The sequence below is a fragment of the Oryctolagus cuniculus genome, chromosome 18 (assembly GCF_964237555.1).
Source record: "Oryctolagus cuniculus chromosome 18, mOryCun1.1, whole genome shotgun sequence".
In the NCBI taxonomy this organism is placed as follows: domain Eukaryota; kingdom Metazoa; phylum Chordata; class Mammalia; order Lagomorpha; family Leporidae; genus Oryctolagus; species Oryctolagus cuniculus.
In genome coordinates, this window is record NC_091449.1 from 51,060,006 (window position 1) to 51,087,871 (window position 27,866).

The 27,866-nt window shown below is 51.9% G+C and overlaps 2 protein-coding genes across 11 annotated transcripts; one reads left to right on the forward strand and one right to left on the reverse strand.

Annotated features, from left to right (window-relative positions):
* Positions 1–71: 71 nt before the first annotated feature.
* TSNAXIP1 (translin associated factor X interacting protein 1) lies at positions 72–27,839 on the forward strand. 9 transcript variants are annotated; one of them, XM_070062617.1, is made up of 16 exons: positions 196–378; positions 6,201–6,300; positions 11,655–11,770; positions 11,919–12,042; positions 14,044–14,137; positions 15,021–15,217; positions 15,568–15,718; positions 16,104–16,273; positions 16,356–16,515; positions 16,592–16,722; positions 16,883–17,008; positions 17,151–17,303; positions 17,433–17,542; positions 17,729–17,855; positions 17,953–18,059; positions 18,255–27,839. In XM_070062617.1, exons 1-16 carry the CDS (start codon positions 332–334, stop codon positions 18,493–18,495), a joined length of 2,154 nt encoding a protein of 717 aa, XP_069918718.1. In that variant the 5' UTR covers positions 196–331; the 3' UTR covers positions 18,496–27,839. The 9 variants fall into 9 exon arrangements, with proteins under 9 accessions (XP_069918719.1, XP_069918718.1, XP_008255699.1 ...); XM_008257477.4 differs by having other exon boundaries at positions 15,583–15,718; XM_070062618.1 differs by lacking the exon at positions 6,201–6,300 and having other exon boundaries at positions 72–378.
* CENPT (centromere protein T) lies at positions 18,651–24,388 on the reverse strand. 2 transcript variants are annotated; one of them, XM_051846957.2, is made up of 13 exons: positions 24,105–24,388; positions 22,863–22,953; positions 22,640–22,727; positions 22,428–22,524; positions 22,178–22,314; positions 22,035–22,071; positions 21,719–21,861; positions 20,875–21,075; positions 20,519–20,608; positions 19,846–19,939; positions 19,151–19,318; positions 18,963–19,067; positions 18,651–18,883 (listed from the first exon to the last, which is right to left on the reverse strand). In XM_051846957.2, exons 1-13 carry the CDS (start codon positions 24,386–24,388, stop codon positions 18,760–18,762), a joined length of 1,659 nt encoding a protein of 552 aa, XP_051702917.2. In that variant the 3' UTR covers positions 18,651–18,759. The 2 variants fall into 2 exon arrangements, with proteins under 2 accessions (XP_051702917.2, XP_051702916.2); XM_051846956.2 differs by having other exon boundaries at positions 20,519–20,638; positions 24,105–24,237.
* Positions 27,840–27,866: the final 27 nt, after the last annotated feature.

The window sequence follows — 27,866 nt, forward strand, 5'->3', positions numbered from 1 at the left end:
CGCCAGCAAATCGGAACCGGGTCTCTCAGCGCCCCTCCTTCCCCCGAGGCCTCGGTTCATGCCCCTGATTCAGTTCTGGTAGTTGGGGTCCAACGCACTGCAGGGACCGGCTCTCGGGGCACCCGGCTCCCCAGTCCGAGTCCATCTTTGCCACCTGGCCTTCTCCCAGCGGGCGGGCGCAGGGTCTAGAGGCGTGGCACAATCTTGGCCCCGCCCCCGCCGCGGGGCCGCTGGGGCCTGGTCGTCATGACAACGGGCTGTACACTACCACAGCTAACCAGGCGGCGGGTGCTGGCTGCCCGCTCGCCTGCCTGCCTGCCCGAGTCGGGTAATGGACTCCTCACAGTCGCGGTGCTGCAGCTTCTCGTCTGTGTCGAGGTAGGCGCCGGGCGGGCTGAGGACAGAGAGGAGGGTTTGAGTACCTCCAGAGAAGGAAATGGCATCTGGAACAGACCTCTGAACCTCCTGCTGGCCTGTGTCCTTCTGTGTGAGGCTCTGGCCCGGACACAGCGGTGCAGAAAGCCCGGCTGACTTAGCCCACTGAGGACGTTACCTGCTGGCAAAAGGGCGGACGCATTTCGCCAGTAGTAGTAACTGCCAGCTTGCACTGAGCGTGTTATATATGCCGAGTGCGTTGTATACCACATTTAACCCTCACAACGACTCAATGAAGAAGTAGTATCACCACTTTACAAATGAAAAAGTAGCAGTGTGGAGAGATGATGTCTTTTACCTACATGTGCGGATAAGTAGTGGAGTTAAGATGTGAACCCAGCTACGTCAGACTTCTGAACTGGAACCCTTAGCTACAGGGACAAACTATCTCTTCACCCATGAGTTAGTTGGATTTATGACAAAGATATTTGTTGAATTTAGGCTGACTCTAAGCAGCCTAGGCATATCTCACAGCCTCTTCAAGTAGCTCCAGATTCAGGGGTGCCGCCTCCAGGCACTGTAAAATATGACACAAGTCCCATTGATCAGGAAAGCCGCCTATATGGATTCACACAAAAATTTCACCTAAATACCTTCCTAGCTTCTGAACCTGATAGAAGGCCCTTAAAGTTACAGGCACTGGTTTCTGTATCTCAAACAGGAGGATGATACATTGTTGGGAACATTTAGCAAGAATATGGGAAGCTGTCACCACTGCTCTTGCACATAGTAGGCATTCAGGAAATTTTAAATAATATAGTTTGCCTCTTCTAATTATGGCCAATGCAAAAAATCCTGACCTCACCTGAATTCTCATCCTTCAGGGTCTGCTCCCATGAAAAGCCCACAAGAGTCCCCTAAAACAGGAAATGCCAATTTACCTGTTTTATCCAGAGGAAAATCAGTCTGCAAGAACCAAGCAGCAGACTTGAGAGAGGTGTTCCACAGCACAGGCGTGATTTGGGAAACTGCAGTCGTCTGTGACAAAGATAGGGAGCAAACTCAGAAAGAGAATCCCCATCCGTCCTCAGAAGGATGCACAATGTAATTGACGAGGCTAAATTGGGTGGCAGTCCCAAGCATCTTCCATCACTATATTCCGCATTCAAGTATTTGTGATCTCTTATACATTGGACCAGGCTCAGTGTTTGCTTTAGAGATACGGGGTGAGTGTGTCCACCTGCTCCACTGAGAGCAGAGCCAGGATGATGGATGGGCCAGACCTCAGCACCGTGAAACGTAGCAGAGGGATCCTCTACAAGAGACCCTGGAATTGCATATTTTCCCAGGGACAGACTTCTCTCTATTGGCTTCTCTCCCTTTCTCCTCATTTTCCTGGCAAAATTGCTTGCTGGCTGAAATTGAGCAGCTTGAGGTCACAACCCTGACACACCCACTAAATAACAGTTTTCTGCAGCCTTGAAGCAGAAATATGGCTCTCATTCCCCTGAGAAGATTGATGTAAAACATTTTATGTAATACTAAAGAAGCATCCTAAGCTTTTTGAACAAGTGAATAGGCTCTTCCCGGTGTTCTGTTTGTTTTATAAGTCCATTTCTTTTTCTTTTTTTTTTTTACTATTATCTCTATGACATTCAAAACTGATAACAGGCACCAGTGTTGTGGCACAGCCGGTTAAGCCACCGCCTGTGGTACCCATTTCCCACATCTGAGCAACTCCCTGGTTCTAGTACCAGCTGCTCCTCTTTAGATCCAGCTGTCTGCTACCGTGCCTGGGAAAGTAGCAGAAGATTGCCCGAGTACTTGGGCCCCTGCCACCCACTTGGGAGACTCAGATGGAGTTCCAGGCTCCTGGCTATAGTTTGGACCAGCCCCAGCCATTGCAGCAATCTGGGGAGTGAACCAGATGATAGAAGATCTCTCTCAGTCTCTCTTTGTCTGTCACTCTTTCAAATAAATAAAATAAATCTTTTTAAAGATAAAATAAAAATAGCAAGAGTGGGCATTTGACAGAGCGGTGAAGACGCCACTAGAGCTGCCTGCATTCCACATCACAGTTCCTGGGTTTGAGTCCTCACTCTGCTTCCAATCCCAACTTCCTGGGAGGCGGCAGCTGATGGCTCCTGTGGTTGGGTCCTTGCCACCCTACCAGAGATCTGGTTTGAGTTCCTGACTCCCGGCATTGGCAGTTGCAGGCTTCTAGGGAATGAGCCAGCAGACGGAAGATCTGTCCGTCTGTCTCTCTGCCTTTAAATAAATAAACATTTTTGAAACAACTAACAACATCTGTTATCTATGGAACTTTGCCACTAGGCAGTTTGTCAGGATTTGTAGAGTTCAGCGTAGTTCTCTTGCTTACCTGGCCTTTTGTGGTGCTTCCAATATCAGCAAGAAGAACAGAATTTGGGAAATTAATTGGCCTTGCTAGGAGGATATTGATTAGCCCAGTGAACAGATGGGTTTGATGTGCTGTCTCAGACCCCAGCACATCTGCGCAGACACCCTTCCTTCTCCACACCAGCTGCTCATGCCACATGTTTGTTCACACTTGTCTGATGTGGAGAGACAACAGAGCTCTAGGGCTGGGGGAGGCACGGCTCCATGCAGTAGGACTGGAGAGCCCTGCAGGACAGGATTTCCCAGCGTGGCTCATGGGAGTGCACTCAACTTCCCTACAGTTTGGCAATCCGATTTCCATGTTTATAGGCAAAGACTCAGAGGCTCAGAGAGGTTAAGCAGCATGCCCAGGGCCACCTGCTAGCCAGGGGAGTAACACACAGATCCGCCACACACTCCAACCCCCTGGATTGCTACACTTACCACTTCCTCCATCCTACCTGCGTCTGCCTACCCACACGTAGCCCTCAAAATGCCTTCCTAGCTTGAACAAGGATGACTCTGGAAAAAAAAAAAAAAAGGCTTGGGTATCGGAGACCTTAGGTGTCTAACCACTTTTCATTCATCCTGCTGTCATAACGCATGTGCAGCTCTTTGCAGCTTACTATTTTGCATATTTCTTTCACTCTTACTTTTTTTTCTAGAAAGATCTACCACACTGAAATGCATGGCAGAACCTGGCTACTTCTCTTTTTTAAATTTTTTTCAAGATTTATTTATTTATTTATTTGAAAGGAAGCATTACAGAGAGGCAGAGACAGAGAGAGAGAAAGGTCTTCCATCTACAATGGCTACAATGGCCATTGGGGAGTGAACCAGCAGATGGAAGACCTCTCTCTCCCTGCCTCTGCCTCTCTGTAACTCTGCCTTACAAATAAATAAATATTTTTTAAAAACATATATATTTATTTGAAAGGCCGGCACTGTGGCATGACAGTTTAAGCTGCCGCCTGCAATACTGGCATCCCATATGGACACCAGTTCAAATCTCAGCTTCTCCACTTCTGATCCAGCTAATACACCTGGGAAAGCAGCCCAAGTCCTAGGACCCCCTCACCCACGTGGGAGACCCAGAAGAATTCTAGGCTCCTGGCTTCAGCCTGATCCAGCCCTGGCCATTGCAGCCATCTGGGAAGTGAACCAACAGATGGAAGATCTCTCTCTCTATATATATATATCTCTATAACTCTGCCTTTCAAATAAATAAAACAAATCTTAAAAAGACAGAGAGGGAGAGGCAGAGAGAGAGATCTTTGACCTAATGGATCATTCCCCAAGTGGCCGCAACAGTTAGGAGTGACTGAGGACAAAGCCAGGAGTCAGAAATTCCGTCCTGGTCTCCCACGTGGGGGTCGGGGGCCCATGCACTGGGGCCATCTTCTGCCACCATCCCAGTCACATTATCAGGAACCTGGATCAGAAGTAGAACACAGGCCAGCGCTGCGGCATAGCAAGTAAAGCTGCCGCCTGCAATGCTGGCATTTCTTATGGGCACTGGTTCTAGTCCTGGCTGCTCCACTTCTGATCCAGCTCTTTGCTATGGCCTGGGAAAGCAGTGGAGGATGGCCCAGGTCCTTAGATCCCTGCACCCATGTGGGAAACCCAGAAGCTCCTGGCTGCTGCCTTCGGATCAGCACAGCTCTGGCCATTGTGGCTATCTGGGGAGCAAACCAGCGGATGGAGTCTCTCTCTCTCTCTCTCTCTCTCTCTCTCTGTCTCTCTCTCTCTCTCTCTCTCTGTAACTCTGCCTTTCAAATAAATAAACATTTAAAAAGAAGAAGAAGAAGAATAGCCAAGACTTGGACCAGCAATCCAATTTGGGTGCTAGCATTGCAAGTGGCAATTTAACCCACGGTGCCACAAAGCTGGTCCCTTTCATTCTTAAACTTCTTAACAGTTCTCTCAGAAAGCAAAACAGGAATTGAATTGTCTACATTTGTTTTTTGTAAACTTTTTTCAAGTTGTTAGTTATTTTTATTTCTTTGAAAACAGAGAAAAAAAAAGAAAACAGAGAGACAGAGATATCTACCATCTGCTGATTTACAACCCAGGTTCCCGCAACAGCGGGGGCTTGACCAGGCTGAAGCCAAGAGCCCAAAACTTAGTCAAGGTTTCCACGTGGTTAGCAGGGACCCAACCACTTGAACCATCACTAACTGCCTCAAGGGTGTGTATTTTTAGGAAGCTGGAATTGGAAATGGAGCTAGAACTTGAACCAAGGCACTTATATCCATTTCTCTCTCTCTCTCTCTCTCTCTCTCTCTCTCTCTCTCTCTCTTTAAATTTGGAAGGCATTGACAGAGAAGAGACAGAAAGAGAGCCATCCAACTTCTGGCTCACTCCCTAAATGGCCAACAACAGCCCAGGACTAGGCCAGGCCAAAGCCAGAAGTCAGAAACTCTGTCAGGGTCTCGCATGTGGGTGACAGAGATGCAAGTACTTAGGCCATTATCCACTGCTTCTCTGGGCACATTAGCAGGAATGTTGGGTCATAAATACTCTGGATTCAATCCAGAACTCCAACATGGGATTCAGGCATCCTAAGTAATGGTCTAACCTGCTACACCACAATACCCATCCTAGTCTCTATCCATCTCTCTCTTTAAGATTTATTTTTTATTTATTTGAAAGGCAGAGTGACAGAGGGAGCAGATCTTCCATCTGCTGGTTCACTTCTCAAAAGGCCACAATGGCCAGGGCTGGGCCAGACCAAAGCCAGGAGCTTCTTCTGAATCTCCCACATGGGTGGTAGGGACCCAAACACTCGGGCCATCTTCCACTGCTTTCCCAGGTGCATTAGCAGGGAGCTGAATTAGAAGTAAAGCAGCCAGGACTTGAACTGGTGCCCATATGAAATGCCAGCATTGTAGGCCCTGGCCCCTAGTCTCCATTTCTGTATGAAGGAACTAGGCTGAGAAAGGTTAAGTGACTTGCCCAAGGGTGGTCCTACTGGAACCACGGATGTGAGCCCAACAGCTGCTAAGTGGCAGATCCAGATTTGTACCCAGTAGACCTCAGACCCTGTGCCTCTCGTCCTGTTGCGCCTGCTCTGGTATCACACCCTGAATGTCCCAGAGTTGTGTGCATGAAGCCATCATCACAGCCACAGCCTAACACAGAATAGAAGTTTGGCCACAAGGTTCTCTGTCCATGGTGAGGAAGTCCTACTGCCAAAGGACTTGGTGAGATTCTGGTGGTGGGAAGGTTTCTGGGAATGTAGGAAAAAGGCTTGGGCCCGGGGCCAGGGGCCTGCTTGGCAGCATATTTGGGAACCTGGAATCAGGCACTGGAAAGACCCGGAACCTGGCTCTGGGGGGAGAGGAAGCCATGCCTTGTGATCTGGGAAACGGGGGCTCTCCCCGCTCTGGGCTGTCACCCACCCCCACAGCTTTTGCTTCTCTGTGCAGAACACACCCTCGGCCTTCAGGGGTGACCATGGATGGCTTCTCCATCTCAGGATCCAAGAGCACCCAGAAACACACGCTTTCTCAGAAACGGAAGACGCTGGTTAGTGATGCTCCCTTTGGAACCCCAAGTATCAGTCCCCACACCCTATCTCCCTGTTTGCAACCCTAGTGTACCACTCACCTGAAGCACTCCCACAAGAGTGGTTGGTTCCCTGTCAGGGGTCTGTGGCCCACCTGGCTTTGGGGAGGGTGTTTCTCAGACTGTTCCTCACCTGAACCTCCCCAGACCTCTCCTGGCGGACAGCTTTCCAGCAGCTCAGCATTCTGCGCAGTGGGCCTCATTTCATCATCTTGCCTGCCAGGTGCCAGGCACTGTGCTAGGTGCTGGGATGGTCACAGAACTGCCAAGGTCCTTCTGGGTGGTGAATCTTTTCTCACCACTTTCTGGCCTGCTAGGGGACTCGAATGGCCAGCATACACAGGGAACTCCATGACTGCTTACAACAGGACTAGGCGTGTGAAACAGGAGGGAAGCAGTGTTTCTCCACCGTGTTACTGGCCCTCTAGGTCCCTCATCTATTCCTGTTCTTTAAAGTTTTTACATAAAAATGTCATATTAAGTACTTTTGGGCTTTTGTCGACATGAGCAAAGGATCGATGTGATTTAATCAAAAGACAGCCATTGTCCAAATCTCAAAGAGAGTAAAACACGCTTGAGCAAATGTGCAACTTCAGCTCACGTGAACTGCTGTGGGCTATGATGGTTTTCCTTGGGGTGTTCCTTGTGAAGGTTTTGGGAATAAAGGGGCTACACCTTGTGAGGCTGGGGACCCTGACAACAGGGAAGGCGGCATAGGACTCTGCAGAGACCAAGCGCCATTAAGCGGGACTCTAACCTGCACTCAGCCCATGAACTGCTACCTCCTGTAGCACTGGGGACAGACTCCCTTTTTCCTGTTCGGTAGCGGCAACACCACCTGCAACCACCAGGAGGCGGTGCACCCTCCCGCCCTCCCAACTCGGGGGCCGCCTCGCCATTTTCACCTGCAGGGGGAAGCGGAGAGCGAAGAGTGCCAGGAACACCGCATTCCAGCCACCATGGACAGAGGCCTCCCCAGGGTGTTCCTAAACCCCAAGTTTCCACTCGCCCCTGCAATCAAAGTAGGGTGACCGTGTTTTCTCCCACAGAAAGAGCAGAGAGGACAAAAGGACGGCCTTGAAAGTCTGACAAACGTAACTCACTCGCTAGAGTTAGCTGCTGCTTTGACAATGGCCTGGGTGTCTTCCACAGTTGTATTGTTATAAAAATCACAATTTAATAATCATTCAAAAAAATGTTTTCTAACTATATATTTCTCCCCAGGGTTGATTTTTAACAATTTTACTTCTTCCATCTTCCTGAGGGTCTATTTATGCGTTAGATCCTGATTATTTTTATTTGATAGCACCTTTCTAGCAATCAGAATTACTCTTTCCTAATAACAAAAGCATTTGAAGCAATTAAAATAAATGCCCTGTGTGTGTTGCTCTGACCATACCCCCAAGCATTTAAAGTATGTTATTTTAATATTATTTCTACAAAATGTTATGTTTTTAAGCAATAAGTGCATCAAGGGAAAATGTGATTTTTAAATTTCTAAATGGCTAAGTATTTTAAAAGCTTATATTGCTGGTTCCTATTTTCACTGTGTAATATCAGCAACTGTGTTAAAAATGTGTTGAGGAAGGCTAGCGCTGTGACACAATGGGCTAAGCCTCTGCCAGCAACACCAGCATCCCATTTGGTCACTAGTTCAAGTCCCTGCTGTTCCACTTCTGATCCAGCTCCCTGCTAATGCATCTGGGAAAGCAGTGGAAGATGGCCGAAGTGCTTGGGCCCCTGTACCCATGTGAGAGACCCAGAAGAAGCTCCTGGCTTTGGCCTGGCCCCATGCTGACCATTGTGGTCCTTTGGGGAGTGAACCAGCAGATGGAAGATCCCACTTCTTTCTTTCTCTCTCTCTCTCTCTCTCTCTCTCTCTCTCTCTCTCTCTCTCAAAATAAACAAATCTCTTTTAAAAATGATTGAGGGGTAGACATTTGGTCTAAGGGTTAAGACACCCACTCACATCTCATATCAGAGTGCCTGGGATCAACTCCATCTTCCTGCAGAAGCAAACCCTGGGAGGCAGAGGAGATGCCTCTAGTAATTGGGTTCCTGTCACCCATATGGGAGACCTGGATGGTTTCAGGCTCATGGCTCCAGCTCTGCCCCAGACCTAGCTGTTACTGAACTTGAGGAGTGAACCAGCCTGTCAAATAAATAAAAATAAAGCGAAAAGAAAGGAAGGGAGAAAAAGGAAAGACCGGGGGAAAGGGTGGGAAGGAGGGAGGAAGGATGGTTCTGACTCCGGGTTCCTGCTAATGCTTCCTGGGCAGCAGCAGTGAGGTTCAAGTGGCTGAGGTACTGTCACCCACGTGGGAGACCTGGATTGGTTACCAAGCAATCGCAGGCATTTGGGGAGTGAACCAGTGGATGGGAGCTTTCTCTCTCAGTCCTCTCTTTCTGTCTCTTTGTGTCAAATTAAAAAAATTTTTTTTTAGTGTGTGAAGATGTTATCTGTGGCCCATGGTTTTTTTTTTAATTTATTTGAAAGGCAGAATAACAGAAAAAGAGAACAGAGAGCTTCTATCTGCTGATTCACTACCCAAATGGCCACAACAGCCAGGTCTGGGTCAGGGCAAAGCCAGGAACTCCCATCTGGAAATCCCACATGTGTGGCAGAGCCCCAAACATTTCGACAATCACCTACTGCCTTCCCCAGGCCAATTAGCAGGGAGCTGGATCAGAAACAGGGAAGCCAGGACTCAAACCAGCACACTAATATAGGATGCCAGTATTGAAAGTGGCAGCTTAACAACCTGTGCTACAAACTGGCCCTAGTGGCACATGAGTATTTTTGAATATGTTTTTTAAAAGATTTTCATTTCCATTTACTACATTTTATAAATCTGTTCATCTGTAATTGTCTGGCTCATCTGTTAGTATCTCAGATTGCTCTTGGCAATAGTGTCTTTTCTTTCTTTAGTGTGGCTTAAACTCTTTGCTACCATCATTTCATCTATCTCTTCCCCCCCACATTTTCATTTATTCAAAAAATACTTATGTCCATCTATGTGCCAGGCACTGAAGACATGGCAGGAAGCAAGGCCGACAGCCTGTCAAGTGATGGGGTTGGTGATGGGGAAGTTCAAGGGGTCCTGGGCTGGTGTCAGGGAGAACCCCCGAGATCTCAAGGATGACATGCAAGGAAAGGCATCCACCCAGTTACTTCAAGATGCTACAGCCTTCTCTGTGATGCAGTGACAAGGCTACATACCTCTCACCAATATTCAAGGAAAGAATAATCCCAAGATTGAAACAAAATTCAGCAAGGAATGGCATTTGATTCAGTGATGCCCGCGTCCTGTAATAAAGCACCTGGTTTCAAGTATCTGCTGTGTGTCTGATCCTACTTCCTGCTAATGCACACCCTGGAAGGCAGCAGATGATGGCTGAGGTACTTGGGTCCCTGCCACCAATGTGAGAGACCCAGAGAGGGTTCCAGGATTCTGGCTTCAGCCTGGCTTAGCCTTCAGCTGTTGCAGGCTTTTGGGGAGTGAACCTGCTGATGGAAGATTTTCCTTTCTCTGTCTCTGCCATTGTTCTGCCTTTAAAATAAAAATAAATAAATAAAACGTACCCCCAAAAATGTGGTAGACGGGGCCATGCAAGGAAGAATCTAAGGAGCCAGTGGCATTTCCATGCTGGGGGGGGGGGGGGGTCAGGAGCCTGTTACCATATAGAGCATGGGAGAAAGTCTTGACTTCTTCATCCCTGAAGAACCTGGAGGCTAGGTTCAGGGCCACGGGTGAGGCTTTTCAAGTAATTCCACAATTCAGTTTTCTTTTAAATGTGCAGATTATTTGAAATTCAATTTATTTACTTATTTAAGAGACAGAGACAGGGAGTGAGATCTCCACTTGCCAGTTCACTCCCCAAATGCCTGCAATACCTGGTGCTAGGCCAGGCCCAAGCTGGGAGCTGGGAACTCAACCCAGATTTCCCACGTGGGTAGCAGGGACCCAACTACTTGGGCCATCACCTGCTGCCTCCCGAGTCTGAATTAGCAGGAAGTTGCAGTCAAGAGCAGAGCTGTAACCTAAACCCAGTCATGCCAGTTTCAGACACTGGCATCCCAGCTAGTGTCCTGCTAGGTGAAATGTTGGTTCCCCATTGTGGAGAATTCTGGAAAAAAATACAATTACACAAAAATAATCACCCATGATAGTACAACTGGAGAATGGTTATCACGGACAGCCTTTTGGATCCTCACCTCTATCTTTGCTGGTCTTTCACTTGACTCTGTGTGCTTATTCGCTAATTCCAGACTCCACTTAGCTCTGAAAGGACTGTATTGTTAGTCTATTTTTCTGCTCAGCCTCTCTCTCAACATTGCATGGCTACATAACAATATTCTGGTTTCAGACACTTAGGAGGTTTCTGATTTTTGCACCTTCATAGGTAAGGCCTTGAGGGGCATCCTTGGGGAGCGTCCTGTGCCAGTGCACTCCTCTTGAGATGACTCACCTCCCCCAGGCAGTCCACGCTGACTTGTCATCGTCAGTTTGTCATTATATCCCCCAGCTTCCCTGTGTCCCGAGAACTGGCAGGGCCTGGCGTGAGGAACAGTGAATCACAGACTGGATGTAACCCGAGAAGTAGCTTCACTGGGTCAGAGAGTCATTTTTTTTTTCTTCATGCTATGAGTATTTCATGAAAAGATTTCTTAAAATCCCGTACACATTGCTACTTCCTGCTACACACCCTTAGACCTGCTCAGAGTTCAAAAATGAGATCCCACTGCCAAGGGGTTCTCGCTTACCACTCCCTTCCCTGAAGGGTGCAGCCCAGTCTCCTCCCAGAGTACAGGGCTTCCACACTGCATCTCTGCCGTCTTGTCTTTTGGTCCAGGTTTGGGGCTGGACCCGTCCTCCTGTCTCCTTAGCTAGACTGTGCCACGGGGCAAGCACTGGGCACCTACCATTACTCACATCTGCTCTCACGCACAGATACTCAATACTCCCTGACATTAAGTGAGGGACACCTCATCTTTCCTGAGCTCCTGGCAGGTGCCACAGCCTCTGCTTTCTCATTGTGTCCTCACATCAGTACAGTGCAATGGAGACCAACACTGTTTCCACTGGACAGCTGTTGAGGCTGACAATCTGACAAGTCTGTGACCACACAATAAGAGATTTCACTCAAGCCCTCACTCTAAGATCCACAGTCTTCATTATGAGCCATATTAAAAGATTTTTGTTAAAAACAAACAAACAAAAACCACTAGGGTAGAGGGAAGAAGGACGGAGAGGAACATTAGGAAGGGAAGGAAGCATTGTTGCCATAGTAACCCTGCCTGTCCCCCTCTGCAGCCCTTCCATTTCTCCATGGGCAGCCACCTGTCCCCGTGGCCCACACATGCCAGCGGACAGACGATTCTGCAGAAGCGAAAGCCCTGTTCTTCAGATGACTACCAGAGGCGATCAGGGTGAGCCAGGTCAACCTGTTGGTGAGTGTGGGGCTGGCACAGACTGGCGTTGGAGCAGGAGACAGGGCAGGGGTGTGTGCTGCCCCAGGCGGAGAGTGCACGGGCCCTGTGGGGCACGCCTCACATATCAGCCCATCATCCCCCGCAGGAGCTGGCAGCAGCCCTTGAGCACTGCCAAACCCAGGTACCTGGAGCAGCTAGAGAACTACCTCCGCAAGGAGCTCCTCCTGCTGGACCTGGGCACGGATAACTCCCAGGAGCTGAGGCTGCAGGTCAGAGCCACAGAGGACATGTGGGAAGGGCGGTCGTGGGGAGAAATCCCACCTATCAAGACCAAGCACATCCTCTCATACCTCCTCCAGGTCTCCTTTTTTGAAGAAAAGCATGTCCCATGACAAAGCCAGTGAGCAGGCAAGGCTGCAATGCAGAGCCCAAGCTCTCCTGAGGTTTGAGGTTCCACACTGGACTCAGGTGGAATGATGTCTCCCATTCCATCAGCTCTATGACCTCAGTTAGGTCACTGGACATCCATGTGAATGCAGCCTGAATCTTGGCAGAACAGTGCTGATAATCATAAGCTCAATGAACTAATCCAGATACAGGGAAGAACAGTCTAAATGCAGTCCTTCTTCTGGTCCATACTAGGGAGGGATTTACCAAATATCTGCTCAAATAGAGATGGTGGGGCTGGCATTTTGGCACAGTGGGTTAAGCTGCTGCTTACAACACCAGCATCCCATATCAGAATGCAGGTTCAAGTCCTAGCTACTCTACTTCTGATCCAGCTCCCTGCTAATGTAAGTGGGAAGTCAGCAGAGGATGGCCCAAGTATTTGGGCCTCTGCCACCCATGTGTGAGAACCATGTGAGAGCCATGGAGTTCCTGGCTCTTGGCTTTGGTCTGGCCCAGCCCTGGCTGTTGCAGCCATCTGAGTAGTGAAGCAGCAGATGAAAGATCTCTGTGTCTTTCTGTCACTCTGTCTTTCATATAAATAATAAATCGATCTCAAAAATATAGGGATGGGGGCTAGCATTGTGGTGCAGCGGGCTAAGCTGCCACTTGCAATGGCAGCATCCCATATAAGAACGCCTGCTCTGCTTCTGATCTGGCTCCCAGCAAATACACCTGGGAAAACAGCAGATGACTCATGTACTTGGACACCTGCTACCCATGTGGCAGACCTAGATGGAGTTCTAGGCATCTGGCTTCAGTCTGGCCCAGCACTGGGTGAGACAGCAGTTAGATCTCTCTCCCTCTCCCTCTGTATCACTCTGCCTTTCAAATAGTAAATAAATCTTTCTTAAAGACCGATAGACAGCCGGTGCTGTGGCTCAATAGACTAATCCTCCGCCTGCAGCGCCAGCACCCCAGGTTCTAGTCCCGGTTGGGGCACCAGATTCTGTCCTGGTTGCTCCTCTTCCAGTCCAACTCTCTGCTGTGGCTGGGAGTACAGTGGAGGATGGCCCAAATGCTTGGGCTCGGCACCCACTCCTGGGAGACCAGGAGAAGCACCTGGCTCCTGGCTTCGGATCAGTGCAGTGCGCTGGCCGCAGCAGCCACTGGGGGATGAACCAACGACAAAGGAAGGCCTTTCTGTCTCTCTCTCCCACTGTCCACTCTGCCCGTCAAAAAAATAAATTAAAAAAAAAGATAGATAGATAGATAGATAGATAGATAGGGAATCCCCGCTTTCTGACTTAGTCACTCAGTGAGTCACTTACTGAGCACTGGCCATGTGCCAGTCCCTGGGCACAGTCTCACAAGAAGTTCCTCACCAAAAAGGAAGCAGAGCTTAGAGAAGACACCACCAGAAATGGGAGGCCAGGATTCGAATTCAGGGCTGAGTTCTCTCCAGAAAGCAATGCTGCCGCCAAAACCACACTGTGTATTGAGGTAGGTCAGGAGACAATAGGTTTACTTGTAGACCATAACACAAGGCTAGAACCTTTCATGTCCTCCCACAGGGCTCTGAGATGGGGAGGGGTCTGGGAGGCAAGAGAGTGACTACCTAGAGAGCCAGACACAGGGCAGACTGGGAGGTCTGGCCATGCTGGCCTACTCAGCCTCAGAGACAACACCAGGAGAGGCTTCCAGAGAGCTGCTCTCCGGCTGCTTGGCATGGAGAGCTGGGTGGTGCCCAGGTCATATTTACTGACTATGGGTTACCTGGCAGCTGCATGCTAGAACACTTCTGAGCCCAGTAAAGAAAAACACAGGGCCCCACCGAGGAGCAGCTACGGGCTAGGAGGTAACGGGTTCCCTTTTCTCACCAGCCTTACAGAGAAATCTTTGAGTTCTTCATAGAGGACTTCAAAACGTACAAGCCATTGCTGTCTTCCATCAAGAATGCCTACGAGGTGATGCTGGGTAAGAATGCAGCCACTCCTCTGCGCTCGGCCTAGAGGGGGCAAGGGTCCTGTTATCCCTCACTGGGGGCTCCACAGCAAGGCTGGGACAGACATTAACTGGGCCACCGGGCCCCCCACCCCCACTTCAAGCCTTTTTGCCTCACTGTTCTGTGATAGAGCACCCAGGGCACCTGACCACTTCCTGTTCTCGAGAAACATGGTGTGTGTGGGGGGGCAGCGTTGTGGAATAGAGGGTTAATCGGCTACCTGTAATGCCAGCATCCCATCTGAGTGCCAGTTTGAGTCCTGGCTGCTCCACTTCTGATCTATGCACCTGGGAAAGCAGCACAAGATAGTCCAAGTACTTGGGCCCCTGCCACCCACATAAGAGACCAGGATGGAGTTCCAGGCTCCTGGCTTCAGCCTGGCCCAGCCCAGACCATTGTGGACATTTGGAGACTGAACTAGCGGATGGAGATATCACTCTCTAACCCTTTCAAATAAATAAATCTTGAGAGAGAGGGAGGGAGGGAGAGAGAAAGAGAAAGAGAAGGATGATGGGACAGTATCTGCCTGAAACAGTGAACCCAAAGGAGTGAGTGAGCACCTCTGGGAAGTGGGGAGGCGCCGCTGACCAGGCTCAGGAGGTGCAGAGCACTGTACAGCTGCAGCACTAAAGGCTGTAGAAGGAAGGGCATAGGAGAGACTGTGGTCCTCAGCTGGTCTCTGGCCTTAGAAGCAAGTGCAGTAAGGCAAAAGAGGGCCATGGCTTTGAATGAGGCTTGTGTAGGCCCCGGGAGTTTGCAAGCAACACAGCCTCTCCCTTGTGTGTGACCTTAGGACCTGTGTCTCTTGGCTGTTCTCAATGGCCCCAACAATTCCCCGACCTGTTCCCGCTTTAGCCCATCAAAGGGAGAAGATTCGGGCTCTGGAGCCGCTGAAGGCCAAGCTCGTCACTGTGAATGAGGGCTGCAATGAGAAGATCCTGGCCATGAGGGCTGAGGAGCGGAATGAACTCTCCATGCTGAAGACAGAGAAGATGCACTTGCTAAAACTCATTGACAAAAAGAATGAGGAGAAGATCTCACTGCAGAGCGAGGTCAGTGGGAGTGGTGGGGTGACCCCATGCCTGAAATCCCGCCCCACACCCACCCCAGGGGTGACCTTCAGGCCTTGGGCTTGGAGGTGACACCCAAATAACTCCCTCTTCCCTTCTGCCTGGAATGGCACAGGGAGCTGCTGCCTCCCCACAATGTGCTGCCTGGCTCAGCTCCGGCCAGGTGGGGTCAGTTACCACAGAGGTGGCACTGGCACCTTGCTGGGTTCTCAGGAATGGCTCGTCTCCTTCTTCCTCTACCCTTCCTGTTCCCAGGCTCTGAAGCAGCCACCCCACACCCATCCCATCCTATGTGGTGGCTAATTACAAACAGGGGGCCCCCGACCATACAGCCACCTCCCCACCAGGTGACCAAACTGAGGAAGAACTTGGCCGAAGAGTACCTGCACTACCTCACTGAGCGAGATGCCCGCAAGATTCTCATTGCAGACCTGAATGAGCTGCGCTACCAGCGAGAGGACATGACACTGGCCCAGTCCCCGGGTAAGCCTGAGCCAGGTTACCCTCCCGCTCCAGGGGCTGGGGGAGTCAGGCTCTCACCACTCCTCTAGTCAACATTCTTAACACCTGCTCATTTCACACCCACGTGTTTGAGAGTTGTCCCTGCCACCACCTGGGGCTGTGGATTTCCTGAGCAGCACTGACTGTGGATTATTTAGGTAGGAACACTGCCGATGGCTGAGGCTGCCTAGATTGCCCTGGGCTGGGCAGGCTTGGTATCCTGAATCCTGAGCCCCTTGGCTGGTGTTACTATGGCAAGACCTAAGGAAGGCAGAACAAGGAGGGCAGACAGGCAGAGGGACACTACCCTTGCCCTGGGCCACGAGCCTCAGAACTAGGGTAATGTGGGCTTGTGGGCCTCCTGCAGAGGTCTGGGGGGAGGACCCTGTGATGCTCACACTGGCTCTGAAGATGGCCCGGCAAGACCTGACCCGTGCCCAGATGGAGCTTAACACCATGAAGGCCAACTTCGGAGATGTGGTACCCAGGAGGGACTTTGAAATGCAGGAGAAGACCAACAAGGATCTTCAGGAGCAGGTGCTGGGGCACAGGCTGGGCCAGGCAGGGTAGGATAGGGGCCAAGCAGGTAGGGAGTTCAAATCAGAGACCCTGCCCACAGCTGGATGGCCTGAAAGCTGACTATGAAGAGGTGCGCAAGGAGCATGAGCTCCTGCTACAGCTGCACATGAACACGCTCAAGGAGCGGGACCAGTTTTTATCGGAGCTGCACGAGATCCAGCGCACCTCCACGCCCCGGCCTGACTGGACCAAGTGCGAAGGTGGTGATGGCCACTGGGACCCCGGGGCCCACTGCAGGGGGTGGGCTGGACTTCAGCTCCCTCTCCGCACCTGCAGATGTGGTGGCTGGGGGCCCAGAGCGCTGGCAGATGCTGGCTGAGGGCAAGAACAGCGACCAGCTGGTGGACATCCTCCTGGAGGAGATTGGCGAGGGGCTGCTCCGGGAGAAGGACTTCTTCCCTGGTCTGGTAGGAGAGTCCTGGGCAGAAGGCTTGGACCAGTCGCAACAGCCAGGCAGTGCTGCTAAGGAGACCTGAGCTTCTAAGAGAACCATCTGGCTCTCTTCCTAGCTTGGGAGGGGGCCCAAGATGGACCTAGGGATGAGCTGATATCCTTCCTCCCTTCCAGGGCTTTGGGGAATCCATCCCCGCTTTCCTGCGGTTTGAAGGCCCCGTGCAGAACAAGAAGCCAACCAAGAAGGACGTGGTCAGCCTCCTCAAGGACGTCTGGAAGGAACGTCTAGCAGGGGATAAGGTCAGAGCTCACCAGCCTTGTTGGCTCGGTGTGAACTTCAGATCGGGTCGTCCAGGGGACCCCCTTGAGGTGCTGTGAGCCGGAAGGGGGAGGGCCAACCAACCCTGGAGCAGGCTGACCAAACATTTCCCTCATGCTGCAGAAAGAGAAGTTCCCAGACTTCTTCTTCAGTTTCCTGGAGCGTCGCTTTGGGCCCCGGGATGCCATAGCCTGGGCTTACACCCTTTTTGAAAACATCAAGCTGTTCCGCTCCAACGAGGTCATGAGTCAGTTCTATGCAGTTCTCATGGGAAAGGTGAGCTTGGGCCTGGCCTGCACCTACTTTCCGTGAGAAGGCAGAAAGGAGCTTTTGCCCCCAGCATAGCCCAGCTCTGCCCTCACTACTCCAGGAACAGCAAACGAGTGAATGCTTCCCTCCCTGTAGAGGAAGGAGAGTGTATATATCAACCAGAAGGAGTTACTGGCCTACTTGCTGAAGGAGATGACAAATGCTGACAGTCAGAACGAGGGGCTAATAACCATGGAGCAGTTCAGGTGAGCGGCCAGTCCAGGCCACCTCAAACTCCTGCCCACATCCCTGGGCAGGCTCCTGGGTATGCAGGGAATAAAGGGAGCTCAGTGCTTGCTGCCCTTCTGACCACTGGTGCAGGCAGCAGAGGACGCAGGAGATGGGAGGGCAGGCCTCAGCCACGGCCCGCTGGCCTTCGTGTCTCCCCACAGCACCATCCTCAAGAACACCTTTCCTCTAAAGAAGGGAGAGCATATTCAGGAGCTGATGGAGATAGGAGGCTGGCACCCCAACAGCAGCAATGCAGACTTGCTCAACTACCGCTCATTGTTTATGGAGGTGGGTCAGCGGCTCCAGGAACCTGCCCGGCCCCTAGCCTAGTCTTGGCTGCACCCTGGTCAGTGTGCCCCTCACCTTGCCTTGTGACCCCTCACAGGATGAGGAGGGCCATAGTGAGCCCTTTGTGCAAAAGCTGTGGGAACAGTACATGGATGAGAAGGATGAGTACCTCCAAGAGCTAAAGCAGGAGCTGGGCATGGAACTGTGAGTGACCGTGGGACCCTCAACCTATTCACAAGTCCCCAGGCTGGGCTAGTCCCTCAGGGTGGCATCTCAAGCCCCTGGATCTCCCTATGCACTAACTGTGCTGCCGGGCACTATACACTGCCCCAGCCTGGCAGAAAGGAGGGCACCTTGGCATCTGGAGTCAAGGCCTGCTTCTTTTTTCTTGTGGGCCAGCCGTGATGAAGTGACCGTATACAAGATGCGTGTAGCCCTGATGAACATCGACCCCAGCCTGGATAAGCAGACTCTGAGAGCCTACCTAAGCCAGGCCTTCCAGCTTCTGCCATCAGAACTGCCAGAGGAGGGCAATGAGAAGGAACACAGCATTGCGACAGGGCTCAAGACTGCAATGGAACAGCTGCAGGCGGCTGACATCAAGCGCATGGGACCTCGAGAGCAAGAGCCTGCAAACTAGGGCCCCACGGGCAGTCCGAGTGCTCCAGGGCTGCTAACCTCTGATTTTTAGTATAAAAATTTGTTGGAACCCATGGCTTTCTACAAGCTGTGCTAGGGAGTCAGGGGGGTGGGGAGGGAGACCTAGCCCCTGGATATGCAACAAAACGCAGAATGTTCCATGATACTTTACTTTATTGATGTTAGGAGGCAAGGAGGAGACCTGGAAGAGTATACAGGCCAAGGGACCCCAGATGCAGACAGGGCAAGTGTTGTGGCCTGGCCACTACTGGGCAGGGAAGACGGAATTGCCACTGAATGCACAGGGGATGAGCAGCTGCCGGTATTCCAGGGGCAGATGCCGCTCCACAAGGACGTGCAGTGAGACTTGGTCAGTGACCAGGCCCTGCCTGCAGCAGAGGGAGAGAACGGACAGATGGTGTCAGCGTCAGCACTCCCACACCCGCACCCCCCATTCCTCACACTCACCGCCGCATCAGCAGTTCCAGATCCTCCGGCCTCACAGTCTTGCGGCCAGCATGGGCAGCAAATACCTCCAGGTCATTGCAGAGATGCTGGAAATACTTGTCTAGACTGCCAAGGTGAGGGGAGGGAAGATGGACGGTCTGTTGCTGACCTGAGGGCGCCTCTCCCCACCCCAGGTGTCTAGAACTCACCATTTCTCCACCACCTCAAGAGCTGCCTTCTCCATGGGCATCTTAGCATAGAAGCTAAAGAGTTTTGCATAGTGGTTCAGTCCAGTCTTATGTGGATCCTGACGGGGCCTGGGGCCAGCAGCTCGGGGCCTGGGGGGACGCCTGGCCAACACAGGCTCTGAAGACACACTGGGGGCAGGAGTGGACAGAGATGGCTGAATTGCTGTCTGAAAAGGTCCCAATTCAAAGACAAGTTTTGCTGGCTCCTGTGGAGGCTGGGGACCATGTGCTAATCAACCTGGATTAGCAACCCCAGCCTTGGGGGGAGGGCAGGGGCCACCTAGAGGCCTAGTCTTTCCTTGGGTCCTGTTCCTTCCCAGACTGGACCCAATGTTTTAGTCTAGCCCCTGCTTGCTCAGGAACGTGACCTCCAGGCCACAAAATGGCTTTTTTCTCCCCTTAGTCCACGACTGCCTATCCCCTAATCCACCTCCAGGAAGCCTTCTGTGACTATATACTGATCTTGTACTTCCCCTCCACCCAGGTTCCTCTAAGCCTCCAGGATGACAGACACATTCTCAGGGAACATCCCCCAATGCGTGCCGCTCTGCTAGGTAACCATCTGTGTAACTATAGGAAGGGGACAACCGACGCCAGGGTCAGTGCCTGCCCCCTTCCCATGAAGACCATGAGGTGGCGGCGTCACGGGGTCTTACACTGCAGCACCAGGCCGCGGGGTTGGCTCAAGGAATGGAGGCGGCTGTTCAGCCTGGAGAAAGCTGGGGGTCCTGGAGGCCATTGCTGGACTTGCTGCGGAGGAAAGGCAGAGTCATAGGAGGCTCAGGCTTGACCATCCCACCTCGTCCCACAGGCCTGGTCCTTGTCCTCGCTCAAAAGTCCCACCAGCTCCAGCCACACAGTGACCCTCAGAGTCTTCCTGGCCCTCTAACACCCCTAGTACCTAGAAATACAACCCAAGCAAGCTCCTGTGATGTGTCAGGGCTTGAACACAATGTCACCATGTGGGGCCGGTGCTGTGGTGTAACAGGTTAAGCCGCCACCTGCGGGGCTGACATCCCATATGGGTGCTGGTTCAAGTCCCGGCTGCTCCTCTTTCAGTCCAGCTCTCTGCTATGGCCTGGGAAATCAGCGGAATATGGCCGAAGTGCAGGGGCCCCTGTACCTGCATGGAAGACCCGGAAGAAGGTCCTATCTCCTGATCAGCCGAGTTCTGACCATTGAGGCCACTTGCGGACTGAGCCAACAGATGGAAGACTTTGTCTCTCCCTCTCTCTGCGACTCTACCTCTCAACTAAATACATAAATCTTAAAAAAAAAAAAAAAAAAAAAAGCCACCACTCACCACGATCCCTGCTCTGGGCCTCTTACCTGCCCTGCCAGAGGGGTCCTCATCTCCTGAAGATACATCCGACTCCTCAGCCTCCACGGCGCCCTGGGATCCCATTGATTCTGTCACCTCTGGAGGAGCAGCAGGCCATGGATGTGGCTCTGAGAGCAGAAAGACAGAGTAGCAAAGACAGACCCGCCCACTGAGGGGAGACGGTCCAGAGCAGTACCAGGACACACAGATCTGCGATCTCCGGGCCCAACACTGACTCTGCTCTTAGAAGCAGGAGGGGCCCACAACCAGGAAGCACACATATGGGCTTGAGGATGGACAACCACTAGCGCCAACTCTCACCCAAGTTAAGCTTAGCTCCAGGCCACTTGTCCCACATACTCACTGTCATTTTGCAGCCCAGGCTGACTGCTCTGTGTCCAGTGGTCCACAGCCTTCTCTGTATCTTCAGTCTCATTGTGAGAGGGATGGGGCAGGGAGTGATGCACACTAGGGGAACGGCCAACCAAGGGCTGGGAGAAGGGCTGGGTGTCCTCCAACACAGTGTCCGTTGGCACAGTAGCCACAGGGGTTCTGAGGCTATTACCTAGAGGTCAAGGGCACTCAATGTATGCAATGCCTACCTGCTACTACCCAGAATTACCAGGCCCTGGGCTGTGGGCTCCCTGGGTCGGTCCCGAGGAAGAGAAGACAACACAGCCTTCAGCCTTACCTCCCTTGCACAGCTCTCGTGCTCTTGGCCTGGCATTCCCAGGCCTCCACAGCTGCTCCCTAGTCCCTGAGCAGCGCATCTGTGCCTCAGCTCTCCACTTCTCACTCTGCCCCTCTAGCCAGGACCCCCGTCTTACTATGGTGAATTTAAGCTAAAATCAAGTTCCTGGGTCTGCTCTGATCGGCTAGCTGATCCTGAAACTCTGCATTTTCAACCTGCCAACAAGCTCCAGCCACACCAACCTCCCTTCCACACTCTGTCCTGTAGCTTCTCAAGGATACGACGTTCTCAGAAACACTTGGAGAGGGCTCTTACAGGCCTGTGTAACCTACCACACTATCAAGGATGGAACACCTTGTGGAAAGAGAGCAGAAACTCTTCATAGACTTACTGGCCACGCTAGCTCCCTGGCTTTGGCCACACTGAGAAGGGAGCAATGCCAGACTCAGCACACCTCCTATCTATCATAGAGGGAGAACTTTCTCCAAAAGCCGCAAGTGGAAAACCTCAATGTTACCTGAAGGAGCCAAAGAAGTATCTCGCAGATCTTGCAAAAGGACACCCACGTCCACAGCTCGGCGGGTGGGGGGTCTACGGGCCAAACCAGGCCTCTTCACAGACTGTGGCTGAACAGGGGTGGCAAAGGTCAGGTTGAGAGAGCTGGTGGGAAGGAGGAGGCACATGGGGAAGTCAGGCACCTGAGCTCTCGTCACTCTGAATGCAGCCACTGTGCCGAGAGGCTAAGACAGTCAGGGAGCAATGTGACAGATTCCACCTCAGCCAGTACCCTGCCTCCCCGAGCTTCTCCACCAAACCCAAACAAGCAGCATCACCTGGTGAGGGAGGAGGCGCCGGCAGTCTCAGGAGGCTCTGTCAACGACCAGCGAGAGGATGTAAAAACAAGAAATCACATAAGTTACCAGGCCCTCTCAGGGAGGAGAAACCGGGTACCAACAGATGGTGCCCAGGGCCTCACCTTGGGAGAGAGGCAGCCCTTGGTCCACTTCTTGCTGAAACACTGACAGCCTCAGCCTCTGCTTCCTCCTGCCATGGGCCAACAGGCCTGGCGCCAGGCTCGTGGTGGGCTCAAGTTCAGGAAGTTGCAGCTCCAGGCTACAAAGATGGAGTTCATCTCAGAGAAGCCTAATTCTGGCTCTGGGGGCTCTCAAGAAGCTCCCCATTAGATCCGCCCAACAGCCCAGTCCAACGGGGAGACTACTCTTCACCTGCCCCGACTGCTTTCCCGTCTAGGGGGCTGGACCACCGGCGGCGCTGGTGCGGGCTTCACCACTGACTTTGGCACAAGGACAGAAGATTCTGGGGCTGTAAACAACACCGAGAGGCTGGGGCTGACAGGACAGGCTTCCTGAAGGAAGGCTACCACAGGACCAGTGTTGGACTGGCCGCCGACTCTGCCCACCGGCCAGCACCCACTGACCTGTAAGTAGGATGTTCTTCAGCAGAGTCCGGGGTGTCTGTTCGTCCAGGTGTCTACTGGCCTGGGTGTGGGCCAGTCGGCTGACAGACTATGAACAAAAGCACCAAACAACCAGTCTGTTTGCTTAGAAATTCCCTCAAGGTACGCACCAGAGTACAGCTAGACTTGAGCGACCCCTGAAGGCAACCAGGACCCTAGAATGGCCAGTGGGCTGGGCACTTACCCTGGTCCCATGGGAGTGTCGTCTGGCAGTCGACTTTCTTTGGCTGCTCCGCCTCCTGGGTGAAGGCGTTTCAAGCAGGGTTCTCTGGGTCCTGTATAAAGATCAGTGGATGTGGGAATTACAGAGGGGCTGGGGGTAGGGGGCAGAGGATGAAGGCCCGACTTGCCTTCACCAGGGGTCTTGGCCTGAAGCCCTTTAGTGCCTCCCGTAGTCCCTGTTCCCGGCCCTGGGTCAACAGGAGTGTAGGTGAAGGAGAACCCCAGGCTATGGAAGAGACAAGGAACATGACTGACTCAGCCAGAAAGAGCGGCTGAGGTGTCACAGAGGTGACCACAGCAGAATCCTAAGAGGACAGCAGTGGCTGACTGCTGACAAGAGGAGCAACGGAAGGGTATCCATCCCAGACTTTAAAATAGCAACCTTTGTACTCCAAAAATACGTGCAATTACCGTGTGTCCACTAAAAAAAAAAAAAAAAAAAAAAAAAAAAAACAAAAAAACACACACACACACACACAAAAAACCTTTCTTTAAAATCCAAGGATATCTGCGTATTCTTAAGGGTTCTAAGTATTTGTCAGGATATGACAGCAACTTTCACATGAGCCACCCCAGCCCTCGTCTCTCCACTGCAATCAGGTCCCAGAGCCAGGTTAACGTCGCCAGGGCTCCCAACTCATCAGCACTACCACGAGTGGCTTCCCGTCCCCTATAAAGGAACTGCACTGGCTCAGGCCGACAGATACCAACTTCTGCACACTCTGCACCCATGAGCTCACCACGTCCCTCACAAACTGACACTCCCGCCAAGTCAGGCCAAGTTCCCTGCTCCCCAGCAAAGCGACTTTCCAGTTCCTGCCTCCCGACTGGGCTCTCCGGCTCCTCGCCCATCTTCCAGCTGGGAGCCACAGAGACAACAGCGAAAGGTGGAGAAGTTCAAGGCAGAGCCTGGACACACACCCCCTGGGCTGCTGTGAAAGTAACCCAGAGAACAGAACAGAAACTCAGACTCTGAGCGCCTGTCCGTCCCTCGGGTCGGGCTCTGTGGTCCCGAGGCCGGGCTGCCCCGAACCCCAAGAAGTGGGGGCATAAACATCTGCGCCCGCACCCAGCTGGGGCGGTGACGTCAGTTCTCAGGGATCTGGACTCAGTGTCTCTCTCCGAACGGGGGTGGCACCAGATTCCACCCCGATCTCACTCCCGCGCCCCGACGCTCAAGCACTCGAGCAGCACCCTCCAGTACCCAGCTCGAATACTCCGGGGTCGCCGCGGGGAGCGCGAGTCCGCTGTATCCAACACGCGCCGTAGCAGCGTGCGCGTCGTAGGCTCGCTGTTGGGACTGTAGCCGTCAGCCATGGCTTCAGCCGCCCAGCGTCTCAACCGCCCCCACAGCCGCAGCCGCAGCGTTCCCGCCACCCTATTTAAGGGAAGTCTCGCGATACTGCTGCACAGGCCCACGGGAATTGTAGTTCTCGCCCTACCGCGGCACGCTGCGTGTTGCGTGGTGATCTGGAACCCTGGCCTCATGAGGATCCCTACGTGGAGTGAGCCTGGGCAAGTGGATGCAACCGATCCAAGTCTTGGTTTTCTCGTCTGTACATTGAAGATGATACACACCTAATAAGGAACGTGTAATGATTTCATGAATCAATGCTTCATGCTGGTCTGATACTGGGAAAGAGAGAATCAATAAACAGCCGTCACTATTAGAATACCACTCTGCCGGCTCAATAGGCTAATCCTCCGCCTGCGGCGCCGGCACACCAGGTTCTAGTCCCAGTTGGGGCGCCGGATTCTGTCCCGCTTGCCCCTCTTCCAGGCCAGTTCTCTGCTGTGGCCAGGGAGTGCAGTGGAGGATGGCCCAAGTGCTTGGGACCTGTACCCCAAGGGAGACCAGGATAAGTACCTGGCTCCTGCCATCAGATCAGCACGGTGCAACAGCCGCCGCTGCCATTGGAGGGTGAACCAACGGCAAAGGAAGACCTTTCTCTCTGTCTCTCTCTCTCTCTCACTGTCCACTCTGCCTGTCAAAAAACAAACAAACAAAAAAACACCACTCAGTCCCATCTCCCTCTCCCAGAAAGGGGAGACACTTGAGCCTGGGAAAAGAACTTTGTGCTATGGGTGACCTGGTCAGCTTTGCATAAGTAAGAGCTCTGTAGGGTCTAGGGTCTGAATCTATCAGAAGAGACTAGGTTTATAGGCTCCAGGTTTAGTTACTGAGTCATTTGTGATCCGGAACAAATGTTGGTATCTCTAAACAAGGCCGCTGTGGAATGAATCCCAGTTATAAAAGTTCTGTTAATGCTGGAAGTGCTTACCATATTTTCCACCAGTTGATAGTCCTGCTCCCAGATTGAGTGTTAGGTACCTGATACCCCACACAGGCATGAACATGTATGTGCTTGTTAGAAAATGGAGAAGCAAAGAGGGCCGGTGTGGTGGCAGAGGCCGGAGTCTGGCTGCTTCACTTCCCATCCAGCTCCCTGGAATGTGCCTGAGCAAGCAGTGGAAGATGACCCAAGTACTTGGGCCCCTGCCACCCCTGTGAGTGGTCATGATTGAGTTTCTGGGTCCTCGCTTCAGCTTGGCCCAGACCTGGTGTTGCAGCCATTTACAGAGTGAACTGGTGGATGGTTCATTGTCTGTCTTTATTATAAATAAATAAATAATTTTTAAAAAATGGAGCAAAGAAAAATAGATTTTTGCTTCTCAAAGAGAGTTGCAGAAGAAAAGCATAACCAATATTTCTTATCATTTAGATCTGATTTCCCTGTTATCTGAGTTTGCCAGTCCTTTACAGACACATTTTGATGATAACTATCAACTACCTAAATGCAATATTTGTTTATTAGTAAAGCTTGAACTGGATAATAGAAAGAAAACACCAACATCTTTCAAAAAAGTTCGAAACAGGAGCTTAAGTCTGTGCACTTATTCTGTGTGCTCATATAGTTGATTAAGCTTCATAGTAATTAATGGTTTAAAGCAGGTTAAGCCGCTGTCTGCAGTGCCAGCATCCCATATGGGCACCTGATCAATTCCTGGCTGCTCCACTTCTGATCCAGCTCCCTAGTAATGCACCTGGAAGAACAGTGAAAGATGGTCCAAGTGTTTGGGTCCCTGCACCCACATGGGAGACCCAAAGGAAAGCTCCTGGCTCCTGGCTTTGGCCTGGCCCAGCCCTAGCCGTTGTGGCCACTTGGGGAGTAAACCAGTGGATGGAGGATCTCTTTCTCTCTTCTCTCTCTGTATCTCTGCCTTTCAAATAAATACATTTTTTAAAGCTAATAATAAAGTTAACAAGTTTTTTTCTTTTGTAAGTTTTTGTTTATTTAAAGATTTATTTATTTATTTGAAAGGCAGAGTTACAGAGAGAGGGGGAGAGACAGAGATGTTCCATCTGCTGGTTCACTCCCCAAATGGTTGCAAAGGCCTAAAGCCAGGAGCCTGGAACTCCATCCGGGTCTCCCACGTAGGGGCAGGTGCCCAAACACTAGGGCCAAATGCTGCATTCCAAGGTGCATTAGCAGGGGGCTGTAGCAGACGTGGAGCAGCCGGGCCTTGGACCTTCACAGGGGATTCCCAACAGCAGCCCAACCTGCTTCGCCACAATGCCGGCCTCTTTTGCAAGCTTTCAAATACCCTGCCTGTTTTGTTTTTATATAAAATAATTATAAATAACACATACTAGGGTTCCATTTCATATCTGTGAGGGAAAAAAATGAGCGTATGTCAAGAGAAAGGGTGAAGAGGCCCAAGAAAAAGTGAGCAGAAGTGGGAATTCAGCAAAAGCAGGCTGGTTTGTAGCCCATTCCTGGGGAGAATTGCCTGGCTCCTCCCACATTTTCCAAAGGCCTTGGTCGCCATTTTCCCCCCCAAAGCAGTGGAGCTGGGCAGGCTGTTTTGTTGTAATGCAAATTAGTTTGCCTATTCCACAAGCCATTTTGGATTAGCTGGTTCCAGCCGGGCTACTCTGCTTCTGAGCCAGTTTCCTGCTAAGCCCGCCTAGGGCAGCAGATGATGGCTCTAGTACCTGAATCCTGGCCACCCACGTGGGAGACCCGGATGGAGTTAGAGCTCTTGGCTTCGGCCTTTTGGGGGCATTTGGGGATGGAAGATCCTTGTCACTCTGCTTTCAAATAAATTAATACTTTTTTTTTTTTTTTTAAAGGAAGGAACCTTATAATAACCCCAAGTTGCCTGCGGAATAAAAATCTCAAACCTTTTAATACGGCTCAGTCGAATCTTTCCCGCCTTCTGCGGTCCTCCTCCCAGGCTCAATAGGGCGGGGCAACTACCCCTCCCCACCCAAGCTTTTCCACGTTTTTTCTTCTTGGACCCTGGCCCCCATTTTCTCCTCTGTCCTGTTGATTCCTTTCTACGCATTTACATCTGTCCTCCAAAAAGGCATTCCTCCAGGTGGTCTGGTTCCACACTCCACTGCTTTGCAGATAGGCAGGTGCCCATTTAAGTCACTAAGGGAATCAACGCACGCAGCGGCTGAATCGGGATTGTCCTCAGAGCAGTGAAAGGTGCTCCTGACGCCCTTCGGACGCCGGGGCCCATGTTTCTTCTCACTCCCCCTGCAGGAATGTCATCGATTCTAAGGCACGGGGTTTGGGATCTCTTGGGGTAGGGAACAACCTCGCCCCAATTCTGGTCCACAGTAACCCGACCTCTCCCTTAGGCGGCGCGCAAGGCCGCGCCCACCGAGCTCAGCGCCAGGCATCACGGGACTTGTAGTCTCCGTGAGGGCACACTTACGGCGCTTGCGCACTTGTGAGGGGGCACGTTCCTCACCCCCATCAGGATTCCGGGTCCTTGTGAGGGACAGTCCCTGCAACAGCGTTCCAACCGGACACAGCGCTCTCGTCCTCCAGGAACAAGCCAGGTCGGGGAATACTCCGCTCTGCAAAGGTTGTTGGAGGGCTTTGAAAAGCGGTAGGAATAAGCACGCCCCCTCTCCGGAAGTGAGCGACGCCTGGCGCGGTGCATTGTGGGG